This window comes from Balaenoptera acutorostrata, chromosome 15 (genome assembly GCF_949987535.1).
Source record: "Balaenoptera acutorostrata chromosome 15, mBalAcu1.1, whole genome shotgun sequence".
NCBI lineage: Eukaryota > Metazoa > Chordata > Mammalia > Artiodactyla > Balaenopteridae > Balaenoptera > Balaenoptera acutorostrata.
In genome coordinates this window covers 52,758,484-52,780,314 of record NC_080078.1, presented here as the reverse complement: position 1 = coordinate 52,780,314, position 21,831 = coordinate 52,758,484, and the positions used below count along the sequence as shown (strand labels likewise).

The following is a 21,831-nucleotide window of genomic DNA, read 5'->3' as shown; positions in this document are numbered from 1 at the left end:
TTTTCTAGGAGTTTGGTTAGGTTTGTTTTTCGTTTTTTGTTTTTTGAAGTATAATTGATCTACAACACTATGTTAGTTCCTATGTTAGTACACAACATAGTGATTCAATATTTCTATACATTACAAAATGATCACCACCTGTTTGTTTATTTTTAATACATAGGGAAAGCAAGGAAATGCGAGCACACCAGGCTAAGATTTCTATGGAAAATAGCAAAGCCATCAGCCAAGATAAATCTATCAAGAATAAAGCAGAACGGGAAAGGTGAGTCAGAACGCTCACTGCCGGAATATAACATTGACTTGAAGACACAGACTCGACAATATTTCTGTGTGTATACACATACTCACATTTGAGATATAAAAAAAACCTGTGAGTTCTGGTTTAGAATCCTGCTATTATAACTTCTAGAAGATGTATTATTATTGCTGTAAAACATCTTCTGATTGTTTACTACCACTAGTAAAACAGATTTACATTCAATATATATGTGCTAATTTACAAACAAAATTATATAAAATATGGCATAAACAAAATTATATAAAATATGGCAAGATATCCTTCCCACATCCCATTGGGTCATCCTTAAGCATCTCATCTGCTCAGGTGTTAAGCCCATTCTGAATGGACTTACAGTCTATATAACAGCATGTAGGATAGTCTTCTTCCCTTGACTGGCCTTGTGCTGTCCTTGACACCAGGCATCATCTCAAACCACCCCCCCCCCAACACACACACAGGTTTTCTGGTTCATCCTTGTCTTAGAATGGGTTTCTAGAAACAAAGACAGGAATTTGCTTGCATATGATTTACTGAGGAAAGGATCTTCAGCGAAGGGGAGAGGAGGAAGCAGGAGGGAGCCAGGGCAGGGGATAAGTAAGGATATGGTCTCGGCTAGAGTTCCTCTTCAGCCTGATCCCAAGCTCTGGATTGTAAACTGTACCATGCATGATCTGTCCCTTTGAACCACAGGTGTCTGGCTTTTGTACTTCTATGTTAATCAGTCATTGGCCACATAGAGTTGGGGGAAGGTTTGTGTAACCTCCAGAGAAGATCCCAGGTGCAAGCCTTTTAACCAAAACTGGTAAAGGGGATCTGAGAGGGCATCAGTAGTCATAGTATCCAAGAGAGGGAGTTAGCAGCACTTGATTCCCAGTGATCCCAAAAAGCATCTTCACCTGTGATGCTCATGGCTGCCCTGAAAGCCTCTAAGAACACAGATGCTGGTTGCTCCAGGACTGAGAGCTAGGTTCATACAGCAGTGGTCAAGCATGGCAGGATTGCGTCTCTTGGAGAAATAGACTTGGATAGAATGTGGCTGCCAGCTGAGTTCACCACCCACACAAAGGCTGTGTTTTATGCTCAACAAAATTCAGAGCAAAGTGAAGATTAGCTTTGGGGATTAAAACGTGAGCATGAAGTTTAGGGCTTCACGTCATTCAGCTGTTGACCATAGGCTGAGCTGTTAGGAGACTTTGCAGCTACAAGCAAAGTACCCCTGTTTCAATTCCCCTGTCTACACGGGTTTTTTTGGATGCTTGGTTGATACCTGATGTTTCCTCCTTGTCTTGAACACAGCAGTAACTGCTGTCCAACTACTTCAATACTGTTGATTTTTAAAATGCATCTCATTTATTAACCATAATTAAAGTTAAACCATCCAGTGTATTTTTATGCTGAAGTTTTGTTGGATTAAATATGGTTTGGAATTAACTGGCCAGCAATAGGATCTGGAATTCCACAGTAATTTGACCTGGAAATGAATTGCCTTTTCAACACTTTGGCCAAGAAATTTCCCAGTAAACATGGAGTGTCATTTGTGTCTCTCTAGGGAGATTATTACTCAATTTAATCAATGCTCATTTACACCATCATTTTGGGGTAGTTATCTGGTTCTTGTTTATTTTAACAAAGTGCCACCCTCTGGACGTTATTCTCAGACAAGGAACTTTGCTTAATGGCCTTGTGTACATGGAAATGACATTGTCCACTTTAGCTGAAAAACACAAAATATTCATGCCATGATGAAACCTCGTTAAACTATTTTAGACTGTCCAAACTGAAATATAGAATTCAACATGATAAATGTGCTAATTATTAAATAGCTCTTTATCATATTTTTTCAATTATGTTGCAAAATGGACTTTAACCCAGTTGAGATCAAGTTATCTTAAATTATGAGTTACTGATAACCAGAAAAGTTTTTTATTTAATTTCCTTATTTTGACTTATTATACTTATTTATTATAACTCACTACCCAGTGGTTAGGTGACTCTCAAACATCTACAAATGGCTGGTCTCTTGAAAAATAATTTCTCTATGCCAAATGGTTACCTTTTTAAACACATGCTGTGTGTATCCACCTTATCAAACTACTGAGAAATAAAATTAAAAATTTATAATCAGAGAGCTAAGAAAGACATGCAGAAGCTGAAAAATACTTCTATTCTTGGGTCAAAGAAGACATTTCAACATAAATGACATGATATTTATAACTGAATGACAACATAAACACTGTTGATCAATGTGTCAGTTAGCTGAAGTACACAGGAAGAGAAATAATCAGCAAAATAAAGAGGCAACCTACCAGATGCGTGAAAATGTTTGCAAACATATATCAGGTAAGGGAATAATATCCAAAATATATAAGCAAATCAACAAATCAATAACAAAAAACAAATAACCTGATTTTAAAAGTGGGCAGAGGACCTGAATAGACTTTTTCTAAAGAAGACATGCAAATGGCCAACAGTATATGAAAAGATGTTCAACACTACTAATCGTCAGGGAATGCAAATCAAAACCACAATAAGATATCACCTCACATCTGTTAGAATGGCAATTATCAAAAAGACAAGAGATAATAAGTGTTGGCAAGGATGTGGAGAAAAGGGGACCCTTGTGTACTCTTGGTGGGATTGTAGATTGGTGGTGCAACCACTATGGAGAACAGTATGGAGGAAGTTCCTCAAAACATTAAAAATAGAACTACCATATGATCCAGCAATTCCACTTCTGGGTATATATCTGAAGGAAATGAAAACACTATCTAGAAGAGATGCCTACATCCCCATGTTCATCACAGTATTATTCGCAATAGCCAAGACATAGAAACAACCTAAGTGTCTATGAACAGATGAATGGTTAAAGAAAATTTGAGATGTCTGTTCAATGAAATATTATTTAGCCATAAAAAGAAGGAAATCCTGCCATTTGGGACAACATGGATGAACTTTGAGAACATTATCCTAAGTGAACTAAATTGGACAGAGAAAAATACTGTATATTTGTGGAGTCTAAAAAAAAGCCAAATTCATAGAAACAGGGTGGAATGGTGATTGCCAGGGGCTGACAGTAGGGGAGTCAATGGGGAGACATTGATTAAAAGATACAAACTTGCAATTATAAGATTAATAAGTTTTAGGCATCTAATTTCAGCATGGTGACTGTAGCTCACACTGTATATAACTTGAAAGTTGCTAAGAGAGTAGATCTTTTTTTTTTTAACATCTTTATTGGAGTATAATTGCTTTACATTGCTGTGTTAGTTGCTGCTGTATAACAAAGTGAATTAGCTATACGTATACATATATCCCCATATACCCTCCGTCTTGCGTCTCCCTCCCACCCTCCCTATCTCACCCCTCTGGGTGGTCACAAAGCACCGAGCTGATCTCCCTGTGCTATGCGGCTGCTTCCCACTAGCTATCTGTTTTATATTTGGTAGTGTATACATGTCAGTGCTACTCTCTCCCTTTGTCCCAGCTTACCCTTCCCCTTCCCCGTGTCCTCAAGTCCATTCTCTATGTCTGTGTCTTTATTCCTTTCCTGCCCCTAGATCTTAAAGTGATATTTACAGTGAAAATTATAGCCTAGATGCATATATTTTTTTTAAGAAATGAAAATTAATAAGAAAATGCTCAAAGAAGACATAAAATTAGAAAAATAAACTGAATCCAAAGATGTCAGATGGGAAGAAATAAAAATTTAAGAAGCAAAAAATATTAAAATAGAAAACAAAAAGCAATGGAAGTAAAAAAAGTGAAAAAAGCAAAAGTGAAAGCTTGTTATTTGAAAAAAAAAAAAAAAATCAGTGAACCTCCAGCAAGACTGATAAAGAAGAAAGAGATACCACAAATTAGTAATATTGGGGATGAAAAGGGAAATAACTACAAATACAGTAAATATTTTTGAAAACCAAGACTACTATAAACAATACTACTAATGAATTTGAAAACCTAGATGGAATGGACAATTGCTTAGAAAAACTAAAATATCTAAAACTGACTGTAAAAGAAAGAGAAGACCTGAATAGACATATAACTATTATAGAAATTCAATCAGTTATACGTCTATTCAGTCATGGAAAACACTTTACCTCACCAATAATCAGGGGAAATGTGAGTTAAAACAACAGCATGATGCCATTTCAAAAAACCAGCAATTGACAGAAAAGGAAATGTCTGATAGTAACAAGAGTAGGCAAAGATATGGAGAAAGGGTAACACCCAGACACCATGGGTGGGAGTGCAAACTGGGACAGGTACTTTGGAGTAAAGATGAAGTTGTTCACTCCCTACCAACCTGCAAGTCTCGGTTTACACCCTGGAGAAACCTATGCTCATATGCACAAGAGGATATGTCCTACACTTCATTTATTTAGCCAACAGATGGTGTGCCAAGCATTTCAGGACCCTATGCACCAAACCATTGTGCATTGTTGGGAAATAACCTACTTTCTGTTAATGGCAAAATGAAAATACTGTAATCTACTCATAAATGGAAAAATCCATGCAGCAGATGAAAATAATGGAATCGTTTGAAACATAGCTGTATCTCTTAATCATAAGGCTAAGTTTCAAGTTATAGAAAGAAACCCAGAGTATGTTAGCATTTAGGTTAATTTGGAAACCATACAAAACAGTATATGTGTAGTCCAGAAGCATCAGCATCACCTGGGAGCTTATTAGAAATGCAGAATCTCAGGTCCACCCCAGACCCACTGAATCAGACCCTCTGGGGGTGGGTTCAGAAATCCGTGTTTTTGATAGTATCTCCATGTGATTTGTGTGCATGTGAAAGTTTGAGAAACATTTGTGTATATTACATACGGATACATCCATATGTAATAAAAATATTAAAACACGGATAGGAAGGTCCACACCAAATTCAGAATAGTGGTTACCTCTGGAGAGAGAGAAAGGAGGGAAGTGGAGTGAGGAAGAATACAAAGGGGGGTTTATTTATATCTGCAATGCTTTATTTCCTTTAAAAATATGAGACAAGCATGGTAAAACATAATGTTGACTAATCTGAGTGATGGGTACACAGATGTTTTTTTGTCTTTTTCTCTGTACATTGTACATTTCAAAATTCCTCAATAAAAATTAGGAAAAGGAAGTGATAATCCCATCCAAATAATTAAATGGAATATGATCCTTTCTTATTTAATATCATGTAATCCCAACCAACGTCATACCAACTGTTGTTTGTACCTGTTGCTTTTAGGCGGGTCAGGGAGTTAAACAGCAGCAACACTAAAAAGTTTCTGGAAGAAAGAAAGCGAGTAAGTATTTTATAATTTTCTTGACACTTTTCCTTTAAAAAACTATAAACAGTAGCTCATGCTTAGAAATCAGACTACTAGCTAATTTGCTTAATTTGATTTTTCTGTACGTTAAACATTCTAGCTTCTCTTCTCCGCTCCCTGAAAGCTAAATTAATCTCTCACTAAAATCTTTAAGGTAATTATTTGTGCCATTTTATACAGAAAATGAAGCCAGATTTTAATCGTGCACAAGTACTCTTTTGTTTTCTAAGATTTTGGCAGGAACTATCTTGCCAGTAAAAATTACGGGTTTAAACTCTCCCAGTTTTCAGGCTATTTTTCTTTTTTCTTTTTTCTTTATTTTTTTTATATCCGTCCCTTACATTGCAAACTACCAACCTTCATCCATAAGTTTTAAGATTACAACCCAAAGTTGATCAGATTTTTTTTTTGCAGCTCGCAATGAAGCAGTCCAAAGAAATGGACCAGTTGAAAAAAGTCCAACTTGAGCACCTTGAATTCCTAGAGAAACAGAACGAGCAGGTATTTCACCTAAAAAGCATAAAAAGTTGTAGGCAGCCAACCAGCTTCGGGAGGCAAATGCCGTGGGCCAGAGTCACCCTTCTGCTAAAGCCCGTGGCCTGAGTAGTGGCACAGAAAGATAGCTAGAAAAATTTGGTGCCTACTGTACTTTCCCCATTTCATCCACCAAGAACAAAAAGTATTCTTTTTAGGAGTGGGAGAGGAATGTGGCTGTGGGGAGAAAAGAATCAAAAGTCATGTTTTGATTAGATTATGGGGATTCTAAGAATGACATTACTGAGAGGAGGAGAAAACAGGTTACAAATTGTTTCTTCATTTTCACGTAGAGTTTTATCACTTGTACCCTAGAGACAAGTGAGGTTGTATTTAAAAGCAAATGAGAGAGACCACCTACTTTCAACCTCAATCTAAAAATGAAGTTATAAAACCTTCTTAGGCCTTACAAGTGAAACCTAGAGGCATGAGCCACCATAACTCTACAAACCACTGAAAGTGAGTGGATACCATACTCTTGGTGCTAAACGCTAAATATACACAAATAAAAATAAACACAAAAAATATACACAAATAAAAAGAGTTATCCAAAATCCAACTATTTAGTAGCTATCAGGCATATACCAACACCAGGATAAATGTGTGTTTACCTCGAGCAGTACAGATAGATGGGCTATAGCCCATCGGCCATCCACACTCTCATTTCAATTTGATGGAAATACCTCTAGCTTATGTGGCAAAATGACCCTCAGCAGCAGTTAAAATTTCAGTCTGTCTCAGTCCAAATACATCTCTTTAGGTGTAGCTGGTTTGGAATTTTCTAGATAATTTACTTCAGTATAGAAGCTGTAAAGAGGTTTTGCTGAAATACGTACGTGTACTACATTATTCTTTCCTATTTCCTTTCATATATAAAGTAATCCTATTTAAGGTATATTTTTAAAGAGTAAACGGCTTCCGTTGAAGAACACCTAAGTGGAAATTACACTGAAAACTACCTTTGAGAAAGTAAAACAAAACCATAAAATCTTTTTTCTTTTCTTTTTTTTTTTTTTTTTTTTGTATTGCAATTGGGTAACAAATAAATCCAACTTCTGGTTTCAGATTCTTTACTTTTTGGTTGATAGAAGTTTTACTCATGGGCATACTTCTGAGTTATGTTTCCCATTTCCTTTCCAGCTAAATGCTTCTATTCATGAACAGTCCACAGATCCCTAAGGGGGACAATAAGTGTTTATTGTCCCATGGTCCAACTCATTTGACCAACTCATAGATACATCACCTTCTGGTACAAGTTACTAATGATTTTGCTCCTAAAGCATTTCTCAGAAAGTGCTCCTGGCAGGGGGAAATGGGACAATGGGTAAGGGTAGAGCCACCATCTCCAAAACAATAGAATCCACTTTAGTGAATCAGGACTGGGTGGGGATAAGGATGCCTTAGAAGAAGGCACAATGGAGGTGAGATGCAGTTATGTTTCAGTTAGCTAAATTAAGAAACTACTTAGAAATCATTGTGTTGCTTGGCAACAAGTTTGACTAAAGAATATAAATGTGCTAAAAATTACTCATCACTACAATAGTGGTGTATATCAGAGCTAGAGAATACAGTTACCTAGTGTTTTTAGTTTGAGAGCTAAAGTGCATAATTTAAAAATCACTTTGGGCTTTTATCCTAATACACGTGTAACTCAAATCACACCAGAGTTCTTGCATTGAAATACTGGATTAGTGATAACTGTATTGATTGGATCATATTGGGAGAATGTGACTTTCTGTTCCAAAAATTCATATAATGCCTTTCAATGGGTCACAGGTAATGTCTACCACCCACACCTGATACTTTGAGTCACAGAAGCTTAGGAAAGAACATGAGAAGGCTTGAGATTTGATGAAGATTTTATGAGATTCCATGAAAAGAAATTCAAGATATAGTGACACTTCCAGCAAATGCAGAATGTGGACTTGAATTTCTTTGTTAAGCTTTGCTTTACAAATATGGCCTATTCTATAGCAAATTCAATCTCAGGTATTTCTGGTATACTTTTTTTTTTTGGAATTTAAAGGTCAGAGACCTCTCAATTCAGTTACTCGGTGTGTTTCAACACTGTCATAGACACAGGGCAAAAGACATAGTGACTCTGTTTCTTCCCTCATAATAGGCGAGGTCTGGAACCATTTGGAGAGCTCCCTTTATAACCAATATTTCATTGGCAGAAAACAGTTTCCTGTCTCCAGGCAATCCCAAACTTGTATAACAATCTCCCAAACTACTGTTAAACCCCAAGACTTATTTCTGTTTCTAAGCCAAAAATAAATGAATTTTAACATTCTCCCATAATATCTCCCTTTAAGGTTTCTTACCTGCTTCCCTGTGACCCTAATCACCTAAATTCTCCCAGTCACTCCCAAAGAAAAGCCTGGAATCAATCTACTTCATTAGCTAGACAGTGTTGAGGGCATTGGTAGAAACAACTCAAGTTTTAATATATTTGGGTCCTGACTCTGGATCCTGACTTCATATGGCCTTTTAAAGCCTCCTAATGGCCATGTCTACTTGGTCAGCCAGTTATTCATTTAAAACTCCAAAGGGTTTTTGCTGCTGTTTCCCATCGACCTCCCAGCCACACAGGAGCTCATCCATCTTGACATGCACCATTTCAAACATGAAATGCTCCATTACTGTCACACCCAAGTTTTAAAAATTGATTTTTGCCATCAATCCTATCATTTAATAAAGAGAGGTGAGGGGGTCTTGCTCAAGGGGGGGTTCCCCCACTCACTGCCCCACAAGAGAAGCACAGTCTGGGCTAATAGGCATCGGTCGTTTGTTTTGTTCTTTTTTTTTCTGTTGAGATCAACTTGGGGGAAGTTTGTCACTGACAGTTGTATACATGTTTTACTCTTAGCTTTTTGCTTTTCTGTATATGGTTTTGCATTCATTTTTCAAAGTCACTTCAGTATTCATTTATTTTCTTTGTTTTGTATGTATGACTCAATTTTGACATTACTATTTTTGTACAAACAGCTTTTGAAATCCTGTCATGCAGTGTCCCAAACGCAAGGTAGGACTGAAAACTCTGATAAGCAAGACATTGCCTTCCTGCTCAACTACATCCGTATTCTTGGTGCTTTGATGATTCACATCTGCTCATGACTAGTTAAGATCGCAAGGGTTTGATTTAAAAGTTTGACTATTTGATGCTTGGATTTCTGATGTAATATTCAAACCAAAATGGCCAACATCTTGAGAGAATTATTTCTGATGGAGTTTTAGTAGCCTTTCCAGTTGCAGACCTGGGAAACTCAAGTCATGCTAATGAAGATGTACCCAGGCATCAAAAACAGTGATATATGGTTGTTGTTTGGACAGACCACAGCTAAGACTGGGTCACAGAGTCAGATCTTTCACAAACATTAATATGACTGCCATTAATTTTTAAAGCACCCCGGTAAAAATTCATTGGTGGTTTTTAATGACAAAGAGTTATGGTCTGCCTGCAGAAACATTATACAATGACTCTTGGCATGCTTTGTGTTAGACCCAATCTACCAGGGACCTTAATCACCCCTTATAAGTGACCATATAATTTATTGTTTGAACAAGATAGTTTTGAAAGTAAAAGGGGAAGCTGTTCATAATAGCCAAGACCATGGGCATTAATTGGAACCGTCCCTGACAATTGGGCATGAATGGTCACCCTGCTCATACGAGAAGTTGGCTCTTGGAATCCTTTTTTAGTGTTAATATAATCCTTCTTTCTAAACAGTGTTCAATATTGTCTTTAAATGCTAGAGGGGGAGAAGCATAGGGAATCCTTTATTACTACTTAGTGAATATAAAAGTATTTAATTTCCAGTGCTGATAATGTTTCACTGTCATCTCTTATGAATACTGTTTGTGTCATAGTTTCATGTTTGTATATTTTTCTCCATTTCTTCATTTCTCTATTAGAGCATTGTTATATTTCAGGCATAAAAAAAATCTGGGGAGGGGGAACCGTCCATCCCAAATGTAAGCAGAAAGTTATCATCTTTGATGTTATTATATCCATCCTCACCAAAATGAAATTTAAAGCCACAATATAAAAATAACGACAAGAAGGAAATCATTCTATGGTCTGTGGGTTAAACTAATTTTGTAGCAGGACTTCATTTGGGACACTTAGATGCTCATAGTATGATCTGCAGAGTTGACCAAATTCTCCCACTGACCTTCCATTTGGTTGGAATACCTAAGTAGACATGAATAGTAACATCAGAGCTCATGAGAGTCCTCCTCTTGAGTTATATCTTTCTATATCCATGTTTCCATTCTTAAATGCCCTTTATTTCAAAATGATGTGTCACTAAAAGAGGACAGGGTGCTTTATTGTTCCTCTGAAAGATCCGTGTATTGGGTTGGAAAAAAGCATATGGTTGGAAAGTAAAATATAAAATGAACCAATTGATTTTCCCTATTTTGCCAGGCAATGATTTGTCATCAGAACCTGTCCCCATATGACGCCTTTCCACCTCCCAAATCAGCTGGTTGTCTTCTTGACAGTCTTAATTCATGAAATTGAGTTCACCGTGGCTTACTTCCTGGGGTGGACCATAAAAAATGAATTACTCCAGAGAAGTGAGAGCCTATAAGGATAGTTTTTGGACAATAGCATTCCAGGAACCCTACATATTCCTGTAACGTTCTTTTTGCAGCATACTCCAACCAAACCAATGTGATATGCTCCCACCTGAACTTCCCCATCAGTGAAATTCTTAGGCAACTACTTTTAATTAAATTTCAGGCTATTTGGGGAATAAATCGTGCATAAGCAATGCTTATTCTAAAAGTGATCAAATTATCTACACACAGTCAAGGCATGTCAATCTGTAGAAACGAAATCAAACAGTTAGACATGACATAATCTATGAGTAACAGGCGTAGCCTCTTCTCAAGTTGTCTTCCTGGTACTGTGTGGACTAGTCCTTCTCAGACTTTAACGTGCATAAAAATTTCCTGGGGATCTTATTAAAATGCAGATTCTGGATCAGTAGGTCTGGGGTGGAGTCCAAGATCCCGCATTTCTCACAAGATCCCAGGCGATGCTGATGCTGCTGGTCCATGGACCACACTTTAAGTAGCCAGGACATAGTGACAAGCATCAAATTTACGGGAGAAGAGAGGCTGGGTTTTGCTCTATGGCTTCAGGAGAGGATTTCAACATGTAAGGTCACGTTTCTGATGTTACAGGCGAAGGAGATGCAGCAGATGGTGAAATTGGAAGCCGAGATGGACCGCAGACCAGCAACAGTTGTGTGAAACTGCAGGATGCAAACTGAAACCGCAGAACCACCACATCAAAAGAGCACTCCCAAAGTTCTGAACACAAATTCCGCAGAAGAAAGCTGATGTCTTTTGCGTTTCCTTTATGTGTAGACAAGATGTCACCTGAAACCACAGAGACTTACGTACTTCTCTTAAATGTTTTGAATACTGAATTTCCTTGGCCAACCAAAAGTAGCTACAAATCCCCAAAAATTACGATTCCAATAAGGCAGAGTTTACCCATTGATCATACCACTTAAACATGTTTGCTATAAAGTACCATCACAAATAAATGAGCTTGGTGTTAACACCTCTGCTTTGTGATGCATTAGGACATGTTTGAGCAACAGCAAAAATAGTGTATTAGCCATGTGACAGTAAGTGCATGCGCTAGGGGGAAAAAAAATCTCTGTCTACAAATTTATCAGCAGAAGTGGTGATCTGCTAGACAAATAATTTGGGGGAATTTTTCTACATCTAAGTTACCTCATCAGTAAGTGCCATGTCTCCACCATGCCATAAGAAGCTAACTTCCTGTAACAGTTGTAGAAATTATTAGAACAATAGAAAAAAATAAAAAAAGAACAGTGTCCCTGTGGCAAAACCCATCAGTGCTCAAAAGGAGAACTCCGTCAGGCACCTTTAAGAAAGTTGACATCTGACATTGCTTTCTAAGAATTGCTTCTGCCAATTCCAGATTATTACAGCTCACTCTTACACCATAAAGATTGTGAAGTGGTTATTGGCAAACGTTTGTAAATGTGACCGTGTATAAAGTATTTATACTCCTAATTCTCACTGTCAGAGAGCAAAATCATCTAAGTATTGCCACATGACAAGATTAGTAAACAGGAATACTAGAACTATGTTTGCATGATACACAAGCACCAATTACGACTAATCCGTACACGGTTAACTAATGCAAATAAATACCGGTTAAGTAAATGTATGGCACAGAATATAATTTGACTCTCAAGACTTTTAGCATAATGAAGAAGTCTATATATATGTGTATATGAATTATGTGGGCATTCTTGATACTTCAAGTTCTAGTTTCAAAAAAAATACATAACTAATTTAATTTTACACAAAAATATTTATGCAGATTTTCAGAATTTCATATCAGGAAATAACCTTTTTATGTCTGTTAAATATCAAAACAATTTGCTACAGTGTTAATCTGCATGGTCTTTAAGCCTGTTGTAGTTGTGTTGCAGAGAGTGCATGAAGAAGTCCCCCCTGGGAATGGAGCCATGCCCCAAAGCCCAGAGGAGTGCATGGAAACCGTAATCTAGAGCTAATCAGATTACTGATTATAGGGCACAAACCACCGACTGAATTGTTGTATATGCTTGTACAGATTGATTCTGTGTGTTCCTCTGAATAAAGCAGAGAAAATTATGTTACCATCAATATTGAAATTAAACTTCCAACTTCTCTAATAAAAAAATGAAAACACATCTAACACCCGTCAGAGTATTTGCTCCCAAGGATGCTTTCCAGTGTACTTTTCCTGTTTCATAAAAGATCCCTTCATTGAAGGGGGCTTATGCATGACCCAACACATTTTGCTCCTGACACAAAACAGGCTGATTCTAGTTGACTCCCAATGTAAAGTACTTGTTTTTTCTTTTTCTCATATTTATCCTTTGAACTGGCTTCTGTGAAATTCTCTGGTTCCAAATTTCCTTATCTGTAAGACAGTGGAGTTAGTTAGACTATGTATCTTTCAACACTAACATCCCATGAAAAATGATGGCTATTAAAATGGTACCACATTTGGATGACCAGTTTTCAGAGATTCCAAATGCCTCCCTCATCAAATCAAATAGCTTCTTCCCAGCGCTCAGCTGAGCTCACCATTCTGTAGCACTTGACTGAATCCATCACTCCCCTGCTCTTTGCTTCTGAGAGAGAAGCAGAAAAAGTAGGCGCAAACTCCTACTTTTCCCATTTTTCTGATTATTTCTTCTCTGGCTTTTCATCCTCCTACACTGCCATAAATATTTCTGTGGTCCAGCTTAAATCCAGAGCCAGTTTTTTTCTTTAACCCAGATTACTTTCAGTATTTGAGACATCTTACTCCCTGAAAGGATCCATTGTAATAGGATGAAAATGTACGCACAGCTCAAATGTACAACAAAAAGATGTGTTTATTTTCCATTGTAAGTTCATATTGCACTCAAATCCTGCATTCTCACTTATTATGAAGGAAAAAAAATCTTGCCAATTACAGTTACTCAGTCTCTTCCAACTTAAAAATAAAAAACAAATGCCTATTTCAGAGGCATATTAAATTACTTCAAAGTCAAACCCCCAGTTAGAGTTCCCTCCCCATTAAGGAGGTCTCCCTGCTTCTTTCCCCAGGTGGCCTCTTGTGTGTCCTTCTGACAATGGGGAGGAGCATCTGGTCTCCTCTGTTGGGTGGTCCTAACTGCCTGCAAGGTGGGCCCTTCCATCCCAGTGTCTCAAGGTTTCTGCTCTGAGGAGTTTTCACCCGGGGCTCAGTTTTTCCAACATTCTTCAGGGATACACAGAAACTTCTGGATTTTGTTGGGAGTGGGAACCAGAGGTGCTAGCTCAGGTCCATCCATTTAAATACCTCCTTTGGCCATTGTCAGCTGCTAACGCCATGCTGTTCCAATACCACGGGGGTTTCTCCAGGAGGCTTGTAATTTTCTAGAGCTATGCCACAAGAAGCAAGAAGCAAGCCTATAGAGGTTCTACTACATCTTCCTTCAGCCACCTCCAGGACTTTTTGTCCCAATCTGGGGATCAAGGCACTTGACTCAATTCTTACCTTTCTCCCTCCTATCAGCCCTGAAAGGATATTCAGCCGCTCATGGATGATTGATTGGAATGCTCATACTGGACTGGACTTCTTCCCTAAGTAGATTGTTCTTCCCCTTTTGGGGGGATAAAAGCCTTCATGGAAAAAAAAGCAGATTGACAAGATAGGGAAACCCATCGGGAAGTACCATATTTCATCAAACCCAAGACATCTTTGATTAGAACATGCCCATTACTATTTTATATTCCACAAAGAATGAAAGCATGCTGCCAGTTAAACTATGACACACCATCCAGTGATTATAAGACACATCTCAATTTCAGGGATGTTAAAATGTAGAAAATATGTGAAGCTTGGAATCCATGAAATATATAGTATTTCAAAAAATACTGTACAAGCTACTCAAATCCCAAGTCTTAATGGGGGTCGGGGGAGACTTCTTAGTTTTAAAGATAGAGCACAAGAGAAACCTTATATCAGAAAACCTAAACTAAAGGGCACTTACACTATTGGGTTTGAACTTTAGCAGTGAGCTTCCTGGAAAGCAGTTCAAAAGTGGAAAGAAATCTATTTCTCACCATCAATTCGAAGAATGTTCTTTATGTGTATTTTCCCTTAGCTGTTTCATTCAGTCACATGCCTTCAATTTCTACTTCTCTGCACATAATTCTTACTTTCCCTAAGCTCTGGTTCTTCCTCTTAGATTTTCAAACAAGTGGCCCACATGCACATTGTATGTAATTAATCAAAAAAGAGACCATCCCTCCATCTGTCCTCCCTGTTTAACAGTCCATAACAGGCGCTAAACCTTGGGTGCTTCCACACTCTATCTGTTTATAAAACGCATGAATTCTACCCTGTCTTGGAAGTTGCCTTCTCCCTTACAACTTTTCTCATTCTTCAACACCCAGAATTTTTAGTAACTTCCTACTGAATTTCTTTGCCCCTCAAATCTCTTCTACATCTAGGTTAATTTTCCCCAACAGCAGCTCTGATCATATTACTATCTGGCTGGTAAAGCCTGATTTCCTATCCACTACCTAAAGAATAATGTTGAGATTACTGATATCAGCATTCAGCTTTGGCCCCAGCCTGCACCCTCACTTAGCCAATCTGGATTATCACTATTCTCCGTTCACACACGTAGCACACCTCCTTTCTAGCCACATCACATGATGATGTTCTATCAATTCTTAAAAGCAACCTCCAAAAATGCCACCTCCAAAACTTCCCTCATTCCCCCAAGCAAGAAATCATCTGCCCTTCTGAATGTATCCATTTATACTTTTCTTTTTAAATTAATTAATTAATTTATTTATTTATTTTTATTTTTTTTTTTGGCTGTGTTGGGTCTTCGTTTCGGCGCGAGGGCCTTCTCCAGTTGCGGCAAGTGGGGGCCACTCTTCATTGCGGTGCGCGGGCCTCTCACTATCGTGGCCTCTCTTGTTGCGGAGCACAGGCTCCAGACGCGCAGGCTCAGTAGTTGTGGCTCACAGGCCCAGTCGCTCCGTGGCATGTGGGATCTTCCCAGACCAGGGCTCGAACCCGTGTCCCCCGCATTGGCAGGCAGATTCTCAACCACTGCGCCACCAGGGAAGCCCTCCATTTATACTTTAAAAGTTGTTTAAGCATAGACTTTTCCACCAGCCCAGACTAATTTCTTTTCAGGCTTTGTTTATTTGATTTGCAGAGACCAGGTAGTCAGGAACTACCTAATGACCATTTAAGTTGTTTTCTATGAATGAAGGGTTTGTAACTATCTGTTTGGCCTCTTGTGCAATGTCTTTCAATGAAAGGCGAAAGTAAGTTTCCTTCCCAATTTCAAGAAAAACAATTCTCCTCAGTTCATATTGTTAGCATCCTTTCAAAGCAGTAGGACTCTTACAATAGTTAACAGGCAACGTGGCTCTATCAACACTGTGTGATTACGGAAAGTGAAGAGGGAACACCCTGCATTATTTCAGTGCTGAGGTTGTCTTAGAGATGCCTCATTCCAAGCCCTCAATAGCTTCTCTTTATCATCACATGTGAAAGTTTAGCAGAAGACCACTCTTCCGTACAACTTTCCCTTGATGCTTGGCATTTAACAGAATCCCAAGCACAACTTTAATGTCATAATAAATCCTGGGTAGTGCCTCTGGGATGAATTTTTATGAGCCATCTTCTTTAATAATATATCATGAAAAACGTTCTGCTCCATAGGTTAGAATAATGCAAAAATATTAGGAAGGGAGCAGGGAGATGATTAAAAATAGCAGTATTATTGCTTTTACATTAAAAGAAAAAATAGGTGGCAGCACTTTACTTGATTAACGAAGCAATGCCTCTTCCTCTCCTCTCCTCATGATATTTCCTTGGAAATTTGGGGCAAGGGACAGTCCCCAAGCTACTTCGCCCTGGAAATTTTTGAGACTACTTAAAGTCTCCACCAAGATAAAATTTGGAAAACTTTTCCAAAGGAGGCCAGTTTAATATTGTATACCTAATCATTCGCACCATGACCCAATAGCTTTAGGTGAGTCAAATGTATTTAAAACATAACAAGGGAGATAAAAGAATTTGACCCTTGATTGTTTCTAAACTTATATAACTTGAATGAGGAAATGTTATACTTATTGCTCAAAATACTTATTGTTTACCCTTTTCAAGCAATATATATGCTTAATTTTCTCACACACAGCTTTTAAACTCTACCTTTTGCTTCTCCGTAGAAAAAACTTGCTGTTTGTGTTAGAGAGTGGTGCTCATAATGCAGCATATTGAACCATATAGACTATGACTAAATTACGAATTCTTATATACCTTGACTGACACATGAATGGTTGTAGTGGACACATTCTCAGCATTGAACTAACTTTATTCATCGATCAAATATTTATTAGGAGCCCACTGTAGTCCTCTACATGTGCAAATATTGGATTGGCCAAAAAGTTCGTTCAGGTTTTCCATAAGATGTTGCAGAAAACCCTGAACGATATTTTTGGCCAATCCAATAGTTTTTAACTAGTAATATACTATTTTTTAAATTATCTGTAATTATAGTTTTAGGCCATGCCAGTATGACAGATGGGTTGCATTAATGGCCCCAATTTGTCATGCCTTCCTGTATCCCTGCCTTTGGTAGCACCCTGCTGCACTGACTTTGGGCTTGGTCATGTAATTTGCTTCCGCCACTGGGATGGCAGCAAACTTGTCAAAGCAGAGGCGCATTTTTGTTTCTTCCCTTGGATCTCTTCCACTGTCATGAGAACGAATGCAGGCTGGCCTGCTGGTGGTGGGGGAGACGCACAGAGAGTTGAGTCATCTTGTCTACCTTACTAGCTGACAGCTGATGGTGAGCTTGCATCTAAGACCAGCCAAACTTTTCCCAAACCGGTAGAACCACCCAGCCAGCCTACAAACTCATGAGAAACAGTAAACAGATGTTATTTGGGGTTAGTCTGTTATGTGGCAATAGTTAATACATCCAAGTCTTGGGAATATGAAGATGATAAAAAAGTGTCATCTCAGAATTCCAGAGACTGCACATAAATAAAGCCACTGTAATCACTGATGTGAGTGGGACATAGTTTTCTCTTCCACTGAACCATGCCATCTATTAAGCTGCCATGTTTGGTGTCTCACATCTCATTGTGTCTGGATCTATTTTCTTTTGGAACGTTCTGAGGGTCTGTTGTTCACTTCTTCTAACTTGGACTGCTGATGCTTTCAACCTTGTCATTTGACATACACCTCTTTCTTCTTCTTTTACTTCCCCCTCCTTCTTTTCTTATTTTTTGTTGTTTGTTTTTAAACCTTCTTTTTCTTTCGTTTGGGCTCCTCGGTCAATAAAATTATATCATGTGAACAACCCTAGCTACTGATATTCATTAGTTGTTTTTAGATATGTTGTCTGAGTTATGAATCCTAAAGTTTCCAGAAAAATGGAAGACATTCAGGTAAATGGGGAGCTACTTTACTACATAACCTTGTCCATAAAATAAAGGAAACAGGTTTTTTTTTAATTTAATAGTCTAGCAATGGAATTGTATAGTATTGGGAAATTACATGGATTTTTAAAGCAACATTTTAAAAGAAAGATATAGAAGAATAGATTATATATTAATAGGAAAATTATGAAATAATTTGTTAAATGATATATACTGAAATAAAAATATTTTCTATCGCTTTGAAATCTATTAAGCTAAACATCCACCTGCTTATCTTATGTTTCAGCAATTCCGCTCCAAGAGAAATGAGTGCATATGTTCACCAAAAAATATGTTCTTCACTCATAATAGTAAAAGACTAGAAACAATTCAAATGTGCACCAATAGGAGAATGGATCAGTAACATCTGGTATATCTGATGCACAGTGGAACGCACAAAAGTGCTCACATTGTGATTCCATGTATATGAAACTCAAGAAGAGGTAATCCCAATCTTGAAGGCCAGGATAGTGGTTCCTGTGGGAACCTTCTGGAATGATGGGAATAGTCTCTACAACTAGTTCTTAAAGTGTGCATCAAGGACCTCTTTGTGGACCAGTGTGTCCCCAAGAGCCCTTCAGAGGGTCTGGCAGGTCATCTTGTATCAAACCCATCTCTGTGGGAAACCAAATTTTCTTCATATACTTCAATGAAAACGGCAAATCACAACAGACTGAATGAAGAAAAAGACACCAGAACTCAGATAACTTCTATGAAGCCCGACATTAAAGAGATTTGCAATAACGTAAAACAATGTCACCCTTCCCACCAATATTTAGAAAACATAGTTATTTTTATTGAAATATGCTATTTTAATAATACATTAGTTATATCTTAACATATGATGGCTTTATTATTTTTACTTTGACTTTTCTCTGTTTCCCTTTCTAACATGGTAATATTGACATTTAATTGACATAAATAAAAATCCTTTGAGTTTCTTAAAAATTTAAAGGGGTCTGAGACCAAATGGTAAAGTTAAATCTTACATGTTTATAGCATTTAACAATCTCTCATTTAATTGCCATGTTACAGGCAAATCAAGAACATTATCACCATTGCACAGATGGAGAAATTATTGAATCCAAGGTCACAAAGCCACATAATGGGAGATTAAGGAATAAAATACATTTATTCTCCAGCTTCCAAATTCCTCTTGCCTACAGAATCACCACCCTGTAACAGAGATCATCATATCTTATACCTAAAAAGCATGATCACAATACCACCTGACATTTTACAATTACAATTAACAAAGCGTTGCCACAGACACAATGTCATTTAATTGTCATGGCAACCTATTACTGTGGGTTTTATCATCTTTTCTTCAAATGAGAAAATGATTGAGTGAGTCCCACAGCACAGTGTATAGCACAATAAAGAACAAATAATAAGCTCTCTGCTTTGGTGCTATTATAAATTAATTTATGTATACAACCACAAGGGGTGCTCTGGGAAAAATGCAAAGGATATTTCCCTGACCTAGAAGGATTTATTTGTTGATAATACATCAAAGCTTGATAAATCCAATAAATCCAATGCATTCCTAACCTTAATTAGATTCAAATAATATCAATCAAAAAGGAGCTTAGCTGCATAAAAAAATCTAAACAGGATTTTTCTTTGAAAGTCTAGCCTACAAGCCAGCAAACTATGCCCCTGGCCAAACTGGTCAAATCCAGTCTGCTACCTGATTTTGGATGATCTACGAGCTAAGAATGCTTTTACATTTCTAAGTGGTTGGGGGAAAAAATTAAAGAAAACCATTTTTGACTTGCAAAAATTATATGAAATGAAAATTTCTGGGTCCATAAATAAAGTTGTATTGGAACACAGCCACACTTGTCAATTTATGTATGACCTATGGCTGCTCTCATGCTACATACAACAGCAAGGTTAAACAGAGACTGCATAGCCCACAAAGTCTACAAGAGTTACCATCTTCTCCTTTACAGAGGAAATTTGCCAGCCCTTGATGTAGCCCACTGGAGCTGAGTAAACAAGAGGGAAGGGGATTGAAGTACCCCAGAGTTGAGGAGCAGAGTGGTGAAAACACAGCTCTCTAGCTTTTGGAGAAGAGAAGCAATAAAGGGCCCTTGGAGCCCCCAAAGAACAGGCTTTTTGAAACCTAGGGTCTGGGCAGGGGCAGAACCTCAGATGGGAAGGCTACCTGACTGCTTTGCCAGCCTTTATAGAAGGAAAGGAGCTAACAAGAAAGATGGCTGCCTTGGACATGTAGCCCAGTCCATGTTGGCTGGGACAAGAAACAATGGCAGCAGTGCCCTCTGGGACTGAGGAGTGGGTGCCTCCCTCACTCCTCAGGGTCTCCCAGTGTCTTTGCATTGTTCAAAAGAAGGGGAAAAAGGCAATTAGGTGATGCTGGATGTCTCAACTTGTGGTCTCCAAAAAGTAGGCCCTCAGACAAGAATTTGGGTACAAGTATTCTATTTTGGAGGTGATCTCAGGAAACATAATAAGAGATTGGAGTGGGGGTGGATAGAACACTAGCAGTATAATAATGGTCACTGTTACTGCTGTGGGCAACTGGGGCTCCATCCCGCTGGGGACTCTGTGATGGAGAGAGTGTAGCACTCCTCTCAGGATTGTCCCACCATGGGTGAAGACAAGGCTATTCATCCTCTAACTTTCTCGTCTTGTTGGGTGAGAGTTGTTCCTGAGGGTAGTAACTCCTCACAATTCCAGCCTGCCCCTTGTGAGCTGAGCAAGTTCCAGGGGCCAGAGAAAGCCCTCAGGAAAAAGCCACGGGTTCTTGAGGCAGGAGGCACGAACACCACCATGTCCTTAAGCTGCCGGGGGCCACAGAGGAATAAATGGACACCAAGAGTATCTGCTGCACTGGACTTCCCCTCAACCTTGGAAAGTTTATGGGATTGGGGGAGGACATTCAGATTAGAATTGTTTTGATTTTAAAAAATAAAGAAATGGTACTTCCAGCTGCCAGAGTGTGCCAGATGCCCACGTATGTGTCTTAACTTTATTATGAGACAGCAAAGTCCTCAATGTCATGCAAAAGATGAGTCTTGACCTTTGCTTAATGGATTAGTCAATCAAGAAAAAATATTAAGAAGGTTTTGCTTTGTCTTTTCTCTTTCACTGCCTGTATTCTGGTATGGAGGCGACTGCTGAGAAATGTAAACAACAATAATAACGATGAAAGTCATGAATAGCCTGCAATATGTTATTCTTAAATGATCAACGTTGATCACCAAAACCGGTGAGAACTAATCAGCACTGGATCTAATCTCGAATGTTTTAACAAATAGGACAAAAAACATGACAGGTACACAGATGCTATCATATGCACTATATTTTAGTAGCAACAGATCTCTAGAGATATGAGTGGGTGTGTCGTGAGGGGTATTTTTTGTTTTGTTTTGTTTCGTCTTATGATTTAAAAATAAATACAAAAGATGACAGTGTGTCCAGTTGGAATGGAATCCAGCCAGCCTTCCAGATTTCAAAGGGTTTATAATGGAAGCAACAGCCCATAAGTGGGTCACGAACAGTCTCATCCATTGATCACCCCAGGTCTGCGGCATGTGCATGCCAGGTGCCAAGGAAGCCATGAGACTGTCTCAAAGACGGTGTGCTTTTCTAAATTTACTTTTCAGTGTGAAAGACTACTATTTGGGTTCACTAATATTTTGCATTTGTATG

At 38.2% G+C, this 21,831-nt stretch overlaps 1 protein-coding gene across 15 annotated transcripts in view; it reads left to right on the top strand.

Annotated features, from left to right (window-relative positions):
* Nucleotides 1–12,845, top strand: part of PLCB4 (phospholipase C beta 4) — a 414,289-nt gene extending 401,444 nt beyond the window's left edge. For all 15 annotated transcript variants that reach the window (XM_057529618.1, XM_057529611.1, XM_057529619.1 and 12 more), the window contains 5 exons: nt 164–265; nt 5,511–5,568; nt 6,007–6,093; nt 9,115–9,151; nt 11,320–12,845. In XM_057529618.1, the coding sequence (XP_057385601.1) occupies nt 164–265; nt 5,511–5,568; nt 6,007–6,093; nt 9,115–9,151; nt 11,320–11,408 (373 nt within the window). In that variant the 3' untranslated portion in view covers nt 11,409–12,845. The remainder of the gene's footprint in view (nt 1–163; nt 266–5,510; nt 5,569–6,006; nt 6,094–9,114; nt 9,152–11,319) is intronic.
* Nucleotides 12,846–21,831: the final 8,986 nt, after the last annotated feature.